Source organism: Hyperolius riggenbachi, chromosome 1, assembly GCF_040937935.1.
Source record: "Hyperolius riggenbachi isolate aHypRig1 chromosome 1, aHypRig1.pri, whole genome shotgun sequence".
In the NCBI taxonomy this organism is placed as follows: Eukaryota; Metazoa; Chordata; class Amphibia; order Anura; family Hyperoliidae; genus Hyperolius; species Hyperolius riggenbachi.
In genome coordinates this window covers 191,937,563-191,958,350 of record NC_090646.1, presented here as the reverse complement: position 1 = coordinate 191,958,350, position 20,788 = coordinate 191,937,563, and the positions used below count along the sequence as shown (strand labels likewise).

General features: G+C 43.4%; 1 protein-coding gene across 1 annotated transcript in view; it reads left to right on the top strand.

Moving 5' to 3' along the window:
• The first annotated feature begins 3,309 nt into the window (after positions 1 to 3,309).
• The window catches only part of HHIP (hedgehog interacting protein), a 186,478-nt gene continuing 168,999 nt past the window's right edge, over positions 3,310 to 20,788 (top strand). Inside the window, exon 1 of the mRNA XM_068269847.1 lies at positions 3,310 to 3,888. Coding sequence (XP_068125948.1) covers positions 3,625 to 3,888 — 264 coding nt within the window. The 5' untranslated portion in view covers positions 3,310 to 3,624. The remainder of the gene's footprint in view (positions 3,889 to 20,788) is intronic.

Here is a 20,788-nt window from a genome sequence, read left to right as displayed (position 1 = left end):
GGTAAGTGAAACTCATTTTTTTTTTTTTTGCTTGGACCTTCCCTTTAAAGGAGAACTGTGGTGAGAGGTATATGGAGGCTGCCATATTGATTTCTTTTTAAGCAATACCAGTTGCCTGGCAGCCCTGCTGAGCTATCTGCCTGCAATAGTGTGAATAACACCAGAACCAAGCATGCAGCTAATCTTGTCAGATCTGACAATAATGTCATAAACACCTGATCTGCTGCATGCTTGTTCAGGGTCTATGGCTAAACGTATTAGAGGCAGAAGATCAGCATGATAGCCAGGCAACTGGTATTGCTTAAAACGAAATAAATATGGCAGCCTCCATATACCTCTCACTACAGTTCTCCTTTAAAAGTAGTGGGGATGTTGTTGGTGGGCCTAGACCAATTCCCAGGATGTCGAAAGGGCACCTATTACCCATGTCATTGGTGCAGCCTGTCACCCTATCTTCTCTCACCTTCTATCAGTCACCCAACTAGTACATTTCATAGACTTCAATATTCGCAAGGAAAGGTCATTTCTCTCAGGACATAGTTCAGGAGGATCCGTGGAGCACCTGAACACACACTCCAAAACAACATCATTATGAAGTGTGCCCCCGAAACATAATTAGGCAGTGTACCCCTGAACAAAATTAGCCAGCATATCCTCAGAACACAATCAGGTAGTTTCCGCCCTATACAAAATCATGCAGCAAGCTCCCAGCAAAATTAGGCAGTGCATACTCCAAAACAAACTTATGCAGTATGTCCCCTAAACCTAAAAAAACAGGGACAGAGTGCCAAAAACATAATTAGGCACTGTGCCCCCCAAAACATAACACATGTGCCCCAAAGCATAAATAGACACCATTAAAGGGATACTGTAGGGGGTCAGGGGAAAATGAGTTGAACTTACCCGGGGCTTCTAACGGTCCCCCGCAGACATCCTGTGTTGGCGCAGCCACTCACCGATGCTCCGGCCCCGCCTCCGGTTAACTTCTGGAATTTCAGACTTTAAAGTCTGAAAACCACTGCGCCTGCGTTGCCGTGCCCTCGATCTCGCTGATGTCATCAAGAGCGCACAGCGCAGGCCCAGTGTGGTCTTTGTCTGCGCAGTACACTCCTGGTGACATCAGCGGGAGCGAGGACACGGGTGTGCAGGCGCAGTGGTTTTCTGACTTTAAAGTCAGAAATTCCAGAAGTGAACTGGAGGCGGGGCCGAAGCATCGGTGAGTGGCTGCGTGGCACAGGATGTCTGCGGGGGACCATTAGAAGCCCCGGGTAAGTTCAGCTCATTTTCCCCCGACCCCCCTACAGTATCCCTTTAAAGTCTGCCCCCCACAAAACAAAATTAAGTATTGTGACCCCAAATTATAGGGGGTTTAGCATCTTGATATAAAAAGCGGATATTAAAGAGAAACAGTAGCAATGTATATTGGTATGTAACCCCACCCTCCCAGTGATGCATAGCCTAAGCTATGATGTCATGTAGCCTTCTGCTCCAGAGCACTCTGGGAGATTAAATGATGTTCCTGCTCACTTCACAGAAGAAAAAAAAACATTCCACAATGATTCCCTTTGCCAGCAAGTTACATTTAAAGAGACACAGAGATGAAAATAGCAGTAGAACCGAAACTTACCCGGGGCTTCCTCCGGCCCCATAAACACGTTTGAGTCCCTCGCCGTCCTCCAGCAGTCTGCTGGTCAGCCGTGATCAGCCCCGGTAACTTGCTCAGTCGCGTCCAGTCTGGTCTTCTGCACATGCATCCGCAGTAGACCCAGACTGACGCGACTGAGCCAGTTACCGGGGCTGATTGCGGCTGAACGGAGGACCTCGGGAGGACGGCAAGGGACTCACAAGTGTTTATGGGGCTGGAGGAAGCCCCGTGTAAGTATCAGTTCTACTACTATTTTCATCTCTGAGTCTGTTTAAGAATTGGATTTAACAAGAAATCGAGGTCGGCACTCCACTGGCGATAATAAACTTAATAAACTTGCGTTTATTAGAAAAGTTGCAACATTTCTAATAAATGCAAGTTTATTATCGCCAGTGGAGTGCCAACCTCGATTTCTTGTTACTTCGAACAGAATAGGTGGAGTGGTGAACCACGGAGTGTCTGAGCACCGGCGGCCCAAGTGTGTGAAGCCTGGGTGGGTGAGTACCCCGGCATCCTGACTGCGTGCATAAGAATTGGATTTATGCAGGGCAGTTGTTGCTCTGCAAGTCATGTGATCAGCGTGATCATCTTGACTACATGATCAGTAGAGACACTGTTCCAGGTCCGTTTTCTCCTCAGTACTTTGTTCTCCTCAGTACTTTTGGCAATAGCATGTGTGTCTTTGTTAACAAAAGCTTTTATTATTTTAAAAAAAAGTAACTGTGAAGAAAAAATATTAAAAGGAAAAAAAAGTTAGCTTTTTCCAAAATCAAATTTATTTTTTTAATATCTGTGGTTATATATCTGGTATGAAATGAAAGTCCTTTAAAAACCATACAAAAATTGTGTATGTCTGATAGCCAATGTCAGAGTTATGTCTGGGGAAATCGGGCATCATTCATGTGCCGATCGACAACAAATGGTTGAAGTACCAATTGTTCAATTTTTTGGATCGGTTCCACTGACTGGATTACCTTTTTATCCCCATTAGTGGGCCTGAATGATTGTTTCTGACTGAATGCAAATATAGAATTGGCGAGGCGATCGTCTGGGAGATTGTACTGTCAAAGGACACCTTTAAAGTGAAAAAATGCTCCAGCACCCAGTTGGTTGCCCTGGCAGTAAAGAAGTGGTTAATTTATACACATTTTAAATTTCTGTCACCTGAAATGATCAGTTTAGAAATGATTGATAATGATAGTGATGCTGCATAAAACAACATATAGTAAGCAGTTATTCTATTAATACCAATAGGGCATTACACCATGTTAGCCACAAGTTAAAGCAAAAGGTTTAGAAAAGGCATGATACTCTTTATCTAATCAAACCACTAATTTAGCTGTAGCCTTATCATCCTCACCCAAATCTTTTACTTTATACATATAACAACAGAGCAACGAACTAGTTCAAATACCACATGGTCCTTTTGCATCACTTCGATATACTGGAAGCATGCATCAGTCTCCATCCCCCTCATGGTAAACATACATCACTGGAATATTGCCCTGCATGTGTGCAATGCTAAAATATCACGCCCAACCCACTACTATGTACACAGATTCCATCTCCAGCCCCACTCTGGTGCATGGCGTGTGTATGGGACAGTGACGTCAGGGGGAGCGGGGTGGCAGCACCTCCTTGCTCTCCAGTTAAAAAGAAGCAAAAAGAGGAGCGAAACATGAGAGCCCTGCCGAGATGCAAGAGCAGCAGCAATCCCAGTGACTAGCTTCCACGGGCAGCAGGGGTGGAGGGAGCATTCCAGCGCGGTGCCAAACTCCTGCGATACTATTCCAGCAACATCCCAGAGCAGATGACAGGCAGCACATCCTGAGCTCACCTGAGCCGCGCTGCGCAGTAGAGGTGCTTCATCAGGACCTCCTGTCTGCTCCCTATCACCGCGTTGCTGGGAGTCTGCACTGAAAGTAGAGCCAACAACACTTTGCTGCTGGTGGACTGTGGAGAGGAGTCGCGAGAAGAAGATGCTGGTGCTCCAGTGGATGCTGATTTGGGGAACTGCTCTGTTGTTGGTCCTCGAGTGTGAAGCTAAATATGGAGAGAAAAGTGACTCTGGTGCCAGGAGGAGAAGGTGTTTAAATGGGACCCCCCCAAAACGCGTGAAAAAGAGGCATAGGAAGCTACAGAGCCTGGATCTAGGGGCAGCTGGGGACGGATGTAGGGGGCTGTACCCCCGTCTCTCCTGCTGTGTCAAACCTGAAAGCTCGGGGTTATTGATAGACCCAAAGGTAAGAGGATGGAGCCAGACTGCTGCTGGTACCTGAAACACTGGGCAGCTTATGGAGAGCGGACACGTGTTTACTGCATGGGGCTTGGCTGCTGCGCTCTCTGTGCAGGTGTTTGAAAGAGTTCAGTGTGCTCAAGCCACATTGCTTGCTGAAATCACACGCCTTTTCATTCAGGACCTCTTTCTTCATTCTCTATGTAGAGAGAAGCCCTTCACAAATATGTAGCTATAGCTACTAACATCTACCCTTTGTAACTATGGCTACCAATAACGCTACTGTACTTAGTGATGTATCATGTCTACTATTAGCAGTATCCCATAGGCAGAAGACAAACGTTTTAAATGTGAGTTTAGAGGAGTAGTTATTGGCATATAAGGATTTTTTTTACAAGAAGGGGTGAAAGAAGTAACACACCAGAACCTGTTTAAAGTGAAATTTCTATAAATATAATTCAAAAAAGCCACTTTTGAGTGGATTATTGCACTTTGTGAGCTGTTTTTTGACTTGTTAAAGCTCAAGTCTAGGTCCAATGTATCCCCTGTGCCTAAAAATATTGCAGTGACTTACAATTTTTTTTAAACAAATTGTAAGGCCTCGTTCAGATCATTCAGTGCAGATGGCTGTGCGATCGGAGCGCAACGTGTACAATTGCACGCCATCTGCGCTACTATGCGCTGCACATTCCATTCACTACAGTGAATGGGATCTGTGCTGCGATTCGCGAAAATTCATGCAGTAATGTGATAGCGCATCGCACTGCTGCACAGCGCATATGATGGGAACGGTAGAAGGGCTGTCTATGCCCTTCTACCGTTCTTTTGTGTCGCACACTATACGCACTGCCAAAATGTGCACGGCAGTGCATATAGCCTGAACGAGCCCCGTTCAGACTGCAAAACGCGGACGGCCACGCATGCAGAACGCAACGCGTACGAACGCACGCCATCCGCGTTCGTATGCGTTGCGTGGCTGATCCCATCACTGAAAAGTGAATGGGACAGCCACGCGTTTTTGTAAAATCTGCGTGCAGCATGCGTTCCCGGACCACACAGGTCCGGAACGCATGCAGTGTGAACATCAGACAGTGCACTCTATGCACTGTCTGATGTCGTGCATGTCGGGCCACCCGCACGTGTTTCCAAAACGCGGCTGGAAACGCGTGTAGTGTGAACGGGTTGTGTTCACAGTGGGACGTTGCAGTGTAGTGTAACAGACGCACTGTAACGTGAAACGTCGTACTGTATTGTAGAAGCTATGCCATGTTCACAGTGTGTCTGGTGCGGTGCGATCTAACGGTGCGCAGCATCCCAGCACCCTGCACACAGTGCGCTACTGCAAAACGCACATGTTAACCGTGAGGGAAGGGTCACATTTGAGCGCGCAAAAAAACAGCAGCGTTTTTCAGCAGACAAATATACATTCTTGGCTGGCAGCCAGCTTGGAGCAGCTGACGACAATAGGGACTCGCATGCGTTGTGCGGGGAAAAAAGCAGCAGTACTGGCTTTTTTTTATTGCTGCTGTAGAAAACCGCATGTTGCTCCATGTGCATCTTAAGCCAGTGTGACCGCTGCCACACAGTAATAAGGCAGGGGTCACACTTGCCTTTCAGTTTTCTGCATGCATTTTTTTCTGCACACTATGTGCATTTGTATGCAGAAAAATGTGCACTTTTTTTTTTTTACAGTAACAGCTAATTTGTACAGTAATTGATAGGGAAAATGCACACAATGGGCAGAAGTATGCTATAGGATGTCAGGTTTTTCTGTGCACAAAAACCCATTCAAATGTGAATTAGCCCATTGATTAACATGAGCTCTCAGTTTAAATGCGTTTTTCTGTGCAGAAAACACGCATGAAAACAGACAAGTGTGACCCCTGCCTGAAGCACACTTTTCATATACAATATGCTTCACTGTATGTGACACAACAGTCGTACAGCCTGCGGTGCAACTTTTCCAATTGCGTAACTGCTTTTACTGAAGATGCAACACTCACTTAGCACATAAAGGCTCATACACACATGCAACTTTTCCGCCCAAGTATCATCCAAACTTGGTCTGTTGGACGATAGTTGGGCATATGAACCTGTGATAAATGTCTAGACGAGCGACTGATAACAGCCAGTTTGCCCGATCCAACAGGCAGTTCATCTCACACGACTGTTGGGGTGATATCGTGCAGTTGGACACGTGTGTACCAGTTGTTTGAACAAATTGTATTTGCTTTGAATGCCACCATATCATGCAGTCTGTCGTTAGCTTGCATTCTTAAGGGGCCCATACACTCAGCCGATTTTGTGGCCGACCGATCGATCCCGATCGAACGATCGATCGATTGCAAATCGGTTGGCCAATCGACCGATCGATGGCTGATTTCGATCGATTTCGATGGATTTCCATCGAACTGGCAGGGTGGAAGATTTAGGTCGATCTGATGAGATTGCTTATCAGTTTGCATTGGCCTTAATGGAAATCTGATGGCAGAAAAATGCCATCAGATCGAATTTCAATAGATTTCAAACTGAAATCTATTGGAATTCTATCCTGGTAAAAAAATGTTCTAAAAACGCATCAGATAGATCATCAGATGCATTTCTTATCTGTCTGCTGCCAATCTGACGAGTGTATGGGCACCTTTAGTATACAAATGAGTTGGTCGTTCAGTTGGTTTGTGCGGAGAAAAGACAAGTCATGCAATCACTTGGTCGTGGGATCAGTCATGTCGTCAGGTTGGTTTGTTGGACGTGTGTATGAGTCGTAACAGTTACGTGACCATTCTTCCCCTTCTTCTTGGACTACAGATTACCTACAATGCTATGCTGTGTGCAAGTCCATGCCCCGCCTCTCCCATAGAAATGACTGGGACATTGCATCACTAGCCTGGGAGGTAGCGCATAACAGAAAGGAGAGCTCATTGACGAGACATTTTCGTTTAGAGATTCAAAAACGCAAATCAAATGCTTTACAAAAATAAAACACATTACATTTATTAAGTTACCTGGTGTTGGTTTTTAAGGAAAAAAAATGTTATGCTGTATTCAGTACTATTGACCAGTGTGATTCTCCGAAGTCATCATGTGTGCTTTATAACTCTTTAGAAATATTTGTAGTTTTGGATTGTGTGACCCTAATATTGCACAGCACTGGTGAGGGCATTCCTCTGAACCTCCACAGCATCCTGACTGACCAGTGTGGTACAGCTACCTAACCACAGGTTGCTGCTCTCTGCTTAGTGGGAAAAGTAGCCTGAAGGCTGAGAATAATCTCCTGTGTGGGTTTCAGAAGTCCACATCTCTGTGCTGCTAACTGCTTTTGACACTAAGAGGCTCCAGAGCATCACATGTGAGAGGAAACAGGCAAGCGCTACGGGAATTTGATTACCATCCAATGCCTCATATTGGCATGTTTTAAACCTTGTTTCAAAATGAAAGAGCCCATTGATCTTCTTTTAGCTTTTCAAGAATGTCTGTGTACAGTTTGTTTTCTCATCGACCATTTTATAGCCAGGATGTGGCCTTTATGGATGAAGTTGTAAGACAGCTAGGAAGCAATCAGGTGTGTCATTCATATATACAACCCTTAATGTGATCCTCACTTGTACTGAAAATGGGGGGGGGGGTAGAAATAGGCAAGCAGGTCTGTTCTGACAGCAACTTATGATTCAGATTAATCAGTTATACAACACAGAGTTGTCCTAGAACGAGGGCTGTGGAGTCAGAGTTGGAGCAATTTTTTGGGTACCTGGAGTCAGAGTCAGTGCTTTCATAAACTGAGGAGTTGGAGTTCGATGTTTTTGTACCAACGCCACAGCCCTGGTAAGTATTAGGCCTCGTTCACATCATTTAGCGCAGATGGCTGTGCGATCGGAACGCAACGCGTCCAATCGCACGCCATCTGCGCTCCTATGCGCTGCGCTGCAGATCCCATTCATAAGACTAAGGAATCAAGGAGTCGGAGCAATTTTGGGTTCCTGGAGTCGGAGTCGGTGATTTCATAAACTGAGGAGTCGGAGTTGGAGTCAGATGATTTTTGTATAGACTCCACAGCCCTGCCTAGAGCAATGTCATACTGATGAATATGTCATAGAAAAGGGACACTGACATTGGGTCCCCCAGCATAAAAACACAGTATATAAGTCAATTTGGGTTTAATTGCCTTTTTGTTTCACAGAAACATACAATATCAAAAGCAATTTCTGAAATAAAGAAATTCAAAACAACCAATCAAATATCAGCTTTTTGATGGACTTGGCGATAACAGTGCACCCAGACATAGCATCTGATTTCTTGTATATTTCATGGAATTTGATCTACTTTAAGAGCTGTGGCTTTTGGAATGCTTATATGCTGTGCCTGACAACTCACTTGAGACAAGAATTTGTGTTGCATGAAATATGTACATTTCTCGAACACCTTGCTAGAAACAGAACCAGAATTGTCTTGTTTTCTGTATAATGCTGATGCCTGTTCAGTTAGTCTTGTGCTACTTGAAATACTACAAAATCAGTGTAGATTATCCTGTGGGTAGCGTACGGTGAGGGGCTGTAATATTGCATACACACAGGGTCCTGAGTGGTTAGTTTTATGACACTTTAAATACTGCGAGTCAGGGCAGATTATTCTGTGGGCAGCTTATGGTGTGAGGCAGTAAAGTCTGTCGTATTGCACACACACGCAGGGTCTTGTGCCTTGAAACACCTGGGAGTTTTCTCATTCCCCCCCAGCCCCCTCCTCCTAAGCCTCCCCCCCTTCAGCTAGTGATGATGTAAATGCTAAGCACAGGAAGTCAGGCTACGAGGGGTTAATAGTGAGTCGGAATGTGTAAGTTTGTATACATATGTCTATAGTGTTTGTGTTACCATCTGTGTACCTTTTTAATGGTGTTTATGAAAGAAGGGATGCATGTGTGTGTTTATTTATGGCAAGTGTACTGTACATATGTTGTAATTAAATATATATCATGTATATACACAATTTGTCCATGCTGCTAATAAAGATGTATATGTATATATAGGTGAGGGCATTTCTGTTTATGTAGAAAGATGAGTTTTTATACGTGACATAAGCTGTTTATCTGGAAAAAGGCATAGGCGTTTGTTTATGTGTGTATGTATATGTTTGACTGGCTAACTCTTCATAGGATTGGTAGACATAAAGTTGATTCTTATACGGGGCATTAGAATATTTATACCACTTCCAAATGCAGATGAGATCACTCTGCATCTGCTTTTTGCCCATAAGTTTTCTTGTTTGTATAAGTAGTGATGTCTAACGTCAGATATATATATATATACATACTGTTCCTAAGTACGCAACAGGTCCCTGAGCTCTACATTTGTGTCTCTAACAACCACAACTGATGTGAGTTTTGCTTAGGAGATTACATCAGATGTTTAGCCTGTCAGATACATCTTGTCCATACCATGGACAGGGACATCCTTGCAAACAAGCCTCACGTTACAGACCACACAGAAAAAGGCTCAGCTTTAAGCCAGATTTCAGAGCAGAAAGAAGATGCTGGCAAAGATGCTGATCTTCACACCTTAACTTGCTTCCTTCAACATCTGCAGATTTTGCAACATTGTGGCGGTCTGTAAAGAGTAACTTTTAAGGAATTAAGATGTATCTGTAGTGCACTAAACATTAAAAAGAGCAATGTCAGCAATATGTTTTCTTTTGGCTGCTTATTTTATGTTTTTTTAAGTCAGTACCTGAGCAGAGCCTAGATAATAATAAAACACTGGTTATTAAAGAGGAATCAAGGATTGAACCTCATTCCAATCAGTAGCTGATACCCCCCTTCCCATTAGGATTCTTTACCTTTTCTCGAATAGGTCATCAGGGGGCTGCTATTATGGTGAAACCCCTCCAGGGCCGGAGCTACCATAGAAAAAAATGGGCAATTGCCCCAGGGCCCCAGAGCCTGTAGGGGCCCCCAAGGTGTCCCTCCCCATTTTAAGTCTGTTAAGTTGGGAGGTGATTGGGGGAGGGTCAGCAGCCAGCTCAGGGGCCCAGGAGGGAAATTTGGCTGCAACAAAGGGCCTCTAATGGCGCTTTTTGGTCGGGAGGTGCCTGTTGGGGGGCCCCCAGGCTAATTTTGCCCTAGGGCCCAATTGTTACTTGAACCGGCCCTTAACCCCTCCCACAGTGTGATGTCAGTTTGCTGCCTGTGAACCTCATTGCATTGTGAGAAATAATGGCTTTTTCCAACTGCCAAGCAAGCAATTTCTCCCTCTGTGCATTCAACTTTCATTAGCGAACATTCTGTACAGATCACCTGGCAGAACTAAAGATGCCACCATCAGTCATATTTCAGAATGTAAATCAGGGAAAGGAAAGATTTTACAATGTGCAAACACTGACTAAATAATCTATAAATGAATATTGTAAAACAATAAGCAATTTTATTCATTATTTTATTTTCACTATAGTTCCTCTTTAAAGTGGATCCAAGATAAACTTTTATTTATTGCATAATTGTGTTCCTTACATATAGTTTATAAGGCATTCCTCAAGCCAAATACTTTTTGTTTTTGTTTTAATGCTCTAATTCCCTATAAACTAAACAAGCCTCACCCACAGCTTCTCCAGCGTGCCTTGGCACTGTAGCAAGGGCTTATGGGAGCTCAGCCTGGGCAGGAGGAGGAAGAGGTTACTAGCCAGAGATTTCAGAGGCAGAGGGGAGGAGGAGAGGGGAGTGAAGTTTTCACAGGCTAAAGGCTGGAGATACAGATCAGCTTGCCTGTGTGTAATGTGACAAACAGAACATTGTATCACAGGAATAAATAATCATAAACTCTTGAAGCTGTTTGCAGCTAAATTTGCTGTGTAAACTATCTAAACTTTAGATTAGATATATAGACAAGTTTCTTGTTATAGTTAGTTTTTCATCTTGGATCCACTTTAAGCAGGCATTAAAACTACTTATCAACATTAAGTTACATTTAACCACATGCACTTATAAAAAAAAAAAATAGAACAAAATTCTGGTTAGGCGGAGTAGACGGATAATGTGATCTCTCCACGTGAATTCATCTGAAGTTGTATGCTTTGTCGTAAAACTGGACCACTCTTTAATAAGGAATCAACAATACAGCACAATTTAGCCAGCCAGCCAGCCAAAACAACCACTCTGATGATTCCGGTTGACAGTCTGCAGACAGCTCTGTGACAACTTGTGCATGTTCGGCTTAGCCACTTATGCGGTCCTATGGAAAGGGGAGGGGGAGCACAAGCAAAAGGCCTGAGAACAAAGCAATAGGCCTTTTACACGTAACGATACAACCACGGTGGGAGATGCTCCAAGTGGAATCTGTCCTGCCTGGTGGCCTCTGTAAGGTGCCTGGAAGCAGTCTGCAGGGCATAGGCAAGAGGCCCGAAGCATATTTTCAAAATGCGGCCTAACTGCGAGACTGAAGGCGGGGCCTTGATATTTTTATGTACCCTGCAAATACTGGCGGCCCTCTGGCGGATTTTTTTTTTTACGTTTCCCCAAGGCTTTAGTGAGGAGAGTTGGGGGAGCCCCGGAATCCTGCTCCGGACAACACTTTGCCTGCACATAGCCTGGAAACGTGAGTATGCTGCGAGTGAGGAGAGTTGGGGGAGCCCCGGAATCCTGCTCCGGACAACACTTTGCCTCCACATAGCCTGGAAACGTTGTGAGTATGCTGCGAGTGAGGAGAGTTGGGGGAGCCCCGGAATCCTGCTCCGGACAACACTTTACCTGCACATAGCCTGTAAACGTTGTGAGTACGCTGCGACAGCTTCCAGCTACAAGTGCCAGTTGCTTGAGACTACCGGTTGGTTGAACTCCAGATAACGGGGACTTTGCTGTATTTAGCATTTCAAAATCAGTAATTAACTGGAGCAACATATTTAGTTCTGGAAGAGACAGTAGTTCTAGTGCCTTAGGCTCACCTCAGAAGCCTACAGCTGCCTCTGGGCATGCATGGGTCAATGGAGACCTGATTCTGCAGATGATTGAATACTTCCTGATGAACCATTGATCAGAGAATAGCAATGTAAGTACTACGTTGCACCACTCAGCCTCAATCGTAACCCAGCTGGCCTGTAGCCTTTGTATTGCGGTACAAAACTAAGTGTGCAAGATTTTCTGCTGTTTCCAATATCATGTCAGAAATCAGTCCGAAATGTATTGATCAGCAAGGTAATGGGTAGATATTAGTAAAGTGATTTGATCTGCCATAGAATATTGGCCTATGTATAGGTAACTTAACTTTGACTTTTAAGCAGTGCCCAAATGACTTCTTAGACCATAACGCGCAGCAATGCAAGAGCAACGTTACATTGCATCTACCATTAAATTCATACTTCGCGTAAAGGTACATCGCAGTAACTGAATTATTTTATTATTGTAAGAAAAATAATACCTGTTTCTTGGCACAGAAGGATAACCCTGGAGAGGAAGCAGCTCTGCAGTAAGTATGGCTGCACCGTGGCGAACCTATCATTACAATCTATACACTTTAAAACATTAGCAGCCATTGTTTGATTTGTTTACTCAAATCTCAGCTCTTCTACATGTTTCTATAAAATCACGAAAAACATAACTGACTGTGTAATGGAGTTGGAGACCCGGACTGACAGTCTGGCTGCATTGGCAAATGCAAGAAACAGCATTTTATTTGACATTGTGTGACTGCCAGTTGTGTCAGGGATCCAAATTTGAATTTTCTCTGTTCCGGCTTTTGCTTCTTTCTGTTAAGCTGAGTGGACCTTTTTAATTCTATTTGATCATTGTAAACAAATAATTGATAAATCTGTGCTAGTATAGCATGCAGCTTACAAGAGAGAGCCAGAAAATAGGCAGGATCCATCCATTGGGAAACACTTCCAGTCAATCTGTGTACTAACACAAACACTCCGATTGGCCAAACATAAGGCTATATGGAATGGAAAGTATTGGTGAATGGACTTCAGATGCTGACACCATCACTTATCTTGAGTCCAATCACGTATGGTCTTTACGCTTCCCTCTGATGGTTTTCTGCTAGAATCACAGATATTAGATCCCGTTATCTGTTTTTGATAGGGGTAAGATTCTTTAAACTTTCCAATCTGTCAACTATCTATGTTTACCCATAGATATATGCCATATAACAGTCGACTATCTATAGAAAGGTAAGCGCATTTTGTAAATGTGGTTTATACATAAAGTGGCTGTGGTCTTCATCTACATCAGTGGTCCTCAAACTAAGGCCCGCGGGACGAATGCGGCCTCCTGAGTCTTTTTCACTGGCCCCCCACTCACAAAATGTATTACTTATAGAAGTGGTCCAATGCATCTTTAAATATTGGTGTCTCGCAGATAGAATAGCAGTGCTGGTACCATCAATCCACAGGGAAGCCAGCAAGCAGTCATTTGCTGGCTTCCAATCCAATTCTGCATCAGGTGACACTGTTGTCCAATTGGACGACAGGTTGCTCCCCGAGTATGCTTCACTGTCTGGCGAAAATAGGTTTTTTACTATCTGCACATGCTGTATTGGGGGCTTAATATCTGCTTTGGTTAAATGGGAGACAAAAGGGCTGCACGTGTAAACAGGTAATAGTTTACACTACCTAGGTTCAATGTAATGTTTTCTACATCATATCATGTATACTCCGGCCCCCCATTAGTTTGAAATAGGTTGACCCAGCCCTTGATGGAAAAAGTTTGGTGACCCCTGATCTACATGCATACTCATCTTTGGCAGGGAACACACTTGACTGTTTTCGTGCGCATTTCCTGCACAGAAGAACTGAGAACTCATGTTAATCAATGGGCTAGTTCACACTTAATATGTTTTTCGTGCCAGAAAAAAAAATGACAATCTGCATCATGATTCTGCACATTTTGTCAGTTATCTGTATCAATTACATTAGTTGCTGTGAAAAAAACGCGTGCGTTTTTTTTTCATAGAAACACACTTGGTGTGCAGAAAACGTACGCAGAAAATGCGCGCAGAAAACTGAAAGACAAGTGTGTTCCCTGCCTTTAAAGAGAACCCGAGGTGGGTTTGAAGAATATTATCTGCATACAGAGGCTGGATCTGCCTATACAGCCCAGCCTCTGTTGCTATCCCAAACCCCCCTAAGGTCACCCTGCACTCTGCAATCCCTCATAAATCACAGCCATGCTGCTGACAAACAGCTTGTCAGAGCTGGCTGTGTTTATCTCTATAGTGTCAGTCTGCTGCTCTCCCCGCCTCCTGCAGAACTCCAGTCCCCGCCTGCATCCCTTCCCTCCCTGCTGATTGGAGGGAAGGGATGGGGTCAGGGACCGGAGTTATGCAGGAGGCGGGGGAGCAGCTGAGACTGACACTACAGATGTAAACACAGCCTCACAGCACGGCTGTGATTTATGAGGGATTGCAGAGTGCAGGGGGACCTTAGGGGGGTTTGGGATAGCAACAGAGGCTGGGCTGTATAGGCAGATCCAGCCTCTGTATGCAGATAACATTCTTTAAACACACCTCGGGTTCTCTTTAAGAAACAGAGTTATGAATGAAAATTTCAATTTCAGATACAGTTAAAACTTTCACCTTACGCTAGACCGCGGTCATCAGAATCAAACAAACAATGGAACAGCCAAGAATTGTCAAAAAGAAGTGTTACAAAAACGGTAAAAGACAGCGATTATAGTCCATATAAACTGATCCATCCTGGCAGATCAGTTCAGACAATAATCAACGCTAATCATTTGTACCATATGATTGCAAATAATTAATCCATTCAAAATTCTCATGTGTTGTGAATCTCGCACTTCCGCGTCCTCATTCATTACGCTTCCGGCAATGATCTGATCAGGAGGCCGTCACTGTGCCCTTGCTGGATTCAAACGTGTGCCAACGTCGTTTGCTTGTCACTAACCATTGGGGATCGCTTGTTTTCCAATAACCAAGATCTAGCATGTGTATGGAGCTTAACTTCAAGGTTGTCACCTGTGACAGATCATATTACATAAACCAACCAATCATCTCCCAGATATATTTGGGTAAATGCATCTTAAGTGGATGGGTTACTGAACATACAGGACCTTTCCTATCAACTGTTTGCTTTCGTTTGAATGTTAACTGGCCTGAGACAGGGTTGTTCTTAAAACTGTCCTTGAATTGATGTCATGCCCTTGTCAGGTTTTGAGCCTGGTTTTGAAATAGTGAGCTGTTTAAGGCCCTGTGGGAACAATGGAAAACAGACTATTGAATGGTGAATGCGTTAAATGTACCCTAGGTATTGTGCAGTTATCTGGATCCGTCCTAAGCCGTCATAGCATTAGGAATCAGCACACGTGAAATAAACCATCAGGTGTCCCTTTTTTTTCCTTACTCTGCTTGTAGTTTAATTAAGAATTCCTTAGTGGCCAGCATGTTGTTGTCAAGGCCTGAGAGAGTCTTGGAAAACTTGTGTTTCAGCCTTTCTGGCCCAAGCACAGTAAAGAAAAATGGCCATTGCTGAATCGGATTTTTATGCTTAGTTCACGGTAGATTTCATTCTATTCTCATGTAAACAGCTTCTACGAATCAACATATGTGTCTGGGTGGTATCTTTCACTTTGTTTTATAACAAAAAGCCATATTGCATCATTTAATTTGCTCAAGTCATGCAAATAGAACAAAATCAATAGGACAAAAAGGGGTCGACTTCTCCTCCTCCCCACTAAACTGCTGCCCACACACAGAGTCTTGTTGCTTATGGCAAAAGAATAACAACACCATTGTGTTTGTTAGTTGGTTCACTAATGGGTGAAACTGGAGAACATCATTCTCCTTCAGTCCTCACACTCCGTCCAAATGTTCTTGGCTTTTCAGGGAGAATTTGGGCAAGGCCTCTTTTTCTCATCCCAGATGAGTGAGAACTGTCTTGCTGCAGGTTTTAGTGTCACTTTGCCCATTATTCTTCCCATGACCGGGGCAGTTTATGATTCTAAACATGGATAGAGGCTCATGTTTATGGTGTTCCAGGACCATTGAGGTTACACAGTGACTGAAATCCAAAGCAAGCAGATGGTTTTAAACATCTCATGATTCACTGAAGCTCGCTGTTTTCTTTTGTTCTGCATCACAGTTCAGAATTATGGCATGTTCTACTATTAATACAATTTATAATAATGTATACAATTGATACAAAGGGCAAGAATCTGACTGAATTCATAGTTGCAAGACTATAATTACGTAATTTGCATTTACTGTTGACTGTGGCAAATGTACCAACATACCAGTAATTACTACTGAAGTGATAATTGCTGACGTCACTTACAATCACTATAAAAGGATGAAGAATTTGAAAATTCATATAATGTGCAGCATTGTTGGTTAAAGCTTTGTGGCCATATAAAAAAATTTTGACAGCATCCCAGCCCAAGGCAAAAGTTTTAAACTTCCATGGATATGCAGTGATAGGATAATTACCTTCCCTAAGGAAGAACAGTAGTGTGGGCAGCTTATGGAGAACTTCTCTGCCAGTTGTTGAACAACATCTACCAAAATTTAGATAATTCAAAATGAAAGAATCACAATTTTCTTTCCACCCCAGCCTTTCAGCAGATGAGCAGTTAGGCACTGCCATTAAACTTCAAATGGTGCGGCCAACTGAAAGGAGCCATGGTGCATTGTAGGTTGTGGTGCCATGTTTCTTTATAGAGTGAAGGTGTGGTGCCATGTTGTATTGTGGGAATGTGGTGCTATGCTGTATGGAAAAATCGTGGAGCTATGTTACATTGGGGGTGATGTGATGCATCGGTTGTGGTGTGATGTTTCATTGTGGGAGATGAGGGGTTCTTTTGTATTGTGGGGTGTGGTGCCATGCTGAGCTGCTGGGTGTGGTGCCCTGATGTATTGAGGGGGGATGTAGTGTCATGATGCCTTGTGTGTGGTGCTATGTTAAATTGTTGGGATGTGGTGCATGCTGTAATGTAGGGTATTGTATTTTGTGGAATGTGAAGTTTTGTGGTGCCATGTTGCATTGTGGGGAATGTGGTGTCATATTGCATTTTGGGGATGTGGTGCCATACTGCATTGTAGGATGAAATGGAAGTACTTACTAAAGGTCTGTTTGCTGAAAAGATTATACTTTGCCATCATAACACTATACTTATGGCTTATTCAAAAAACTGCTACAGTCTCACATTTACAATGCTGCTTTGTCTGTGCCATGTGCTGCAGACATGCTATGCGTGATTGTCCAAAAGGTTCATATTTGCATACCCATTTTGATGGCTTCCAAGTCTTATGCTGGGAATACACGTTTCGTTTTTGCCTTCGTTTTAGCCTTCGATTCGTTTGGTAAACGAATCGAGTGTTGAAAACGTATGTGAAAATAGTCATAATCTCATTATAGTTTCGATTAATAGACCCCAAAAACGAACGACTAGTGATCGAACATGTTTGATATTATCTCTCTTTATCCATCTAATCGAACCATTGGTAGGCTTGATGGCTGTTCAGATCGATTATATATTCGTTTATGCCGTCGGTCCCTGTACTACGTTTCGTTTCTTTGCAGCCTTCGATCATTGGAAAAACGAAACCATCAGAGTCGGAAAAAAAAACGAAACCGTGGGTGGTGATATTAACCGTACGATCGATTATTTCGGGAACGAAAAGGACAAAAAGCACAATCGAAATGAAGGCTAAAACGAAGGCAAAAACGAAACGTGTATTCCCAGCATTATATGCTACTTATTGAAGTTTGCTGGCAGTGCTTGTTAATTACAAGAACAACTTTGAACTTATGATAAGTATTCTTCCAAGAAGAACTGCTTCAAGCACCACCAATATCTACTAGAATGGAGAGTAGATCTGAGGGTATTGCTCAATGTAAGCACAACAGTGAACTGATTGTGACCACTTGTGCAGCAGCATGTTTGTAGAAGAATGTGGTGGAACATGGTGCATCTTCACAATGGAACAGGGTGTATATTTTCTGCACTGCTAACAATGTAAAACGGAGAGCCATTCACAGATTTACGGTCGATTTGTTGAGGGTCTGATAGGCTCTTCTGTACATTGCAGTCAGTCTAGTCCACCATATATATATGTGAAGGTTTTACCTTGTGCTCAGTTATCTTTACTAAAGTAGAATGCGGAATAAAGTCATGATGATGAGTTGCATATGTGTTTAAAACCTTGATTGCTGAGGCAGTGTTTCCCCTCCAGCCCAGCTCCATCACTGTAAATGCTTGATGGATTCACAGCCAAGGCTGTCAAGAAATGTGTTATTATGGTGCTCAAGTGTGTTCTTTTACAATCATTTGTTTGCTTTTCTCTTTACAGACAAAGGCTTTTGTCAGTCTCATTGGACTAAACAAACAGTGTCTCCTAGGGTCTTTTGTAATGTCTGCTAGACCATTAATACCTACAGTATTTGCAGATCAGCTTAAAATTGAAATTGACCTCTTCCTAGAATTCAGGGACACACTTTTGGGATCACGGCCTGCTATGGCTGTACACAACAAATGAGTTTATTGAGAGGAATGTGTTTGTTTACGTTCTAGTTAGTTAGCAAGACTAATTGCTGGTAGTTTAACTCACATTAATTCATTAAGTACACCTACAATGACCCTGTGGAGTACAGTACACAATTGCATTTGATAATGTTCTCTTGTCTAAAAAAACACCCTCACCATCATTAAAGCGGAATATAACCCTGCATTTCAACTTTGCTCTAAAACATTATTTACAGCATATTATATGCAACAAGCATTTTTTTTTACTAGACCAGCATTGGAAGGGTTACACAGAGCTCTAAAGTTCCTGGAGAGAACTGCAGACGCATCCGAAGCTTACATAGATACATTTTGTTTACATAAATGTATCTAAGTGTGTAATGTGACTCACTCTCTCTGACTGAGAAGGAGCTGGAGGACAGCCAAAGAGTGTAACATTTATCACTTGTTACATTCTATTTAGTTAAATGTATCTATCTGAACTTCTGCATATCTCTCCACGGAACTTTAAACCTATGTGTTTAACCCTTCCAATGCTGGTCTAGTAAAAAAAAATGCTGGTTGCATATAATATGCTGTAAATAATGTTTTAGAGCAAAGTTGAAATGCAGGGTTATATTCCGCTTTAAGGCTGGATTCACACTTAGATGCATTGCGTTGCATCCCATCGAAATGCAATTCAGGGAACCTGAAGTGAAAGGGATATGAAGGCTGCCATGTTTATTTCCTTTCAAACAATACCAGTTGCCTGGTAGTCCTGCTGATCTTTCATGCATCAGTAGTGTATGGATCACGCAGAAAATACAGTCCGACTTCAGTCAAACACCGGATCTGCCTGCTTGTTCAGGGTCTACGGCTAAAACTATTAAAGGCTGAGGATCAGCAGCACAGCCAGGCCATTTGCATTGTTTAAAGTAAATAAATATGGCGGACTCCATATCCCTCTCACTTAAGGTGTCCTTTAAAGGGAACCAGAGAGGAATGCATTTTTAATATAGAAAAAGATTTTATACATACCTGGGGCTTCTTCCAGCCCCATAAGCCTGGATCGCTCCCACGCCGCCATCCTCCGATTCCTGGATCCGCCGGTACCGGGCCCGTCACTTCCGGTGGACGCGGCCAATTGTCCGCATCACAGGGGCTCCCTCCATACCCGTACGCATGCGGCTGCGCAGTAGGCAGCCACACGCGTAACTGTATGGAGGGAGCCCCCTGTGATGCGGAGAATTGGCCGCGTCCGCTGGTCGACTGGCGGTAATGACGGGACCCGGTATCGGCAAATCCAGGCAGCGGAGGACGGCGGCGTGGGAGCGATCCGTGCGTATGGGGCTGGAGGAAGCCCCATGTATGTATACTTGATCCTCTCTGTTTCCCTTTAAGTAAATAGAGAAGTGGAAAAGTTTTGTAAACTGTGAGACGCTGATCATGCTCTCCTAGGTGACCAATATAAACAGAACCACTATCATAATCAGGGCTGTGGAGTCAAAAATCCTCAGACTCCAACTCCGACTCCTCAGTTTATGAAACCACCGACTCCGACTCCTTAGTCTTATACTTACCAGGGCTGTGGATTTGGTACAAAAATAATGTGGTTTTATAAACCAACTCCAACTCCTCGGTTTATGAAACCACCGACTCCAAATCCAACTTGTAGTACCCAAAATTACTCCGACTCCAACTTTAACTCCCTGATCATAATCCATCAGTATTTGAATTGCCTCATACAAGGTAAACTGCAGGCCTCACCCTAAAGTAAATGTAAGTGTTTCCCCACTCTGTGCTAAGGGTTGGATTTCTGGAAATACTGCAAAGGCTCCTAGCCACATTATGTCTGGACATTGAAGAAGGGTTGCTGTATGTGGTAGAGAAGGCTACAGGTAGAAAAGGGCATCTACAAATCGAGAGTAATATGTTGAAGAGGGCAACTGCTGCCAAAGGGAACTGTATGAGAAAGTACATGCATGTTATCATCATGGGAGAGAGGGCTACACATGGAATGTGAGGGGCACTCCAGCACCTAGAAGGGGAACAACGAAAAAGCTTTCCTGGTACTAAAAAAGTATAAATCTAGCCTTGTATGTGCTCTACAGTAGAGTATCTCATGCACCTCTGCAGTAACCTACCATGCAAGCTGCAGCAGCTATCTTTTATCCTTCCTAGTAAAAATCTGAAAGTAGGATTACTGCTGTTTGACTCCCTGCCAGCCCAGCACTGAACCCTATTTAGAAAAGTGCTTCCCCACAAGTCTGACTAGCAAAACTATTTATAAAAGAGAGTGAAACAGTAAAAAAAGATTTTTCACTGTTTAAAGAGAAACCGTGACCAAGAATTGAACTTTATCCCAATCAGTAGCTGATACCCCCTTTTACATGAGAAATCTATTCCTTTTCACAAACGGATCATCAGGGGGCGCAGTATGGCTGATATTGTGGTGAAACCCCTCCCACAAGAAGCT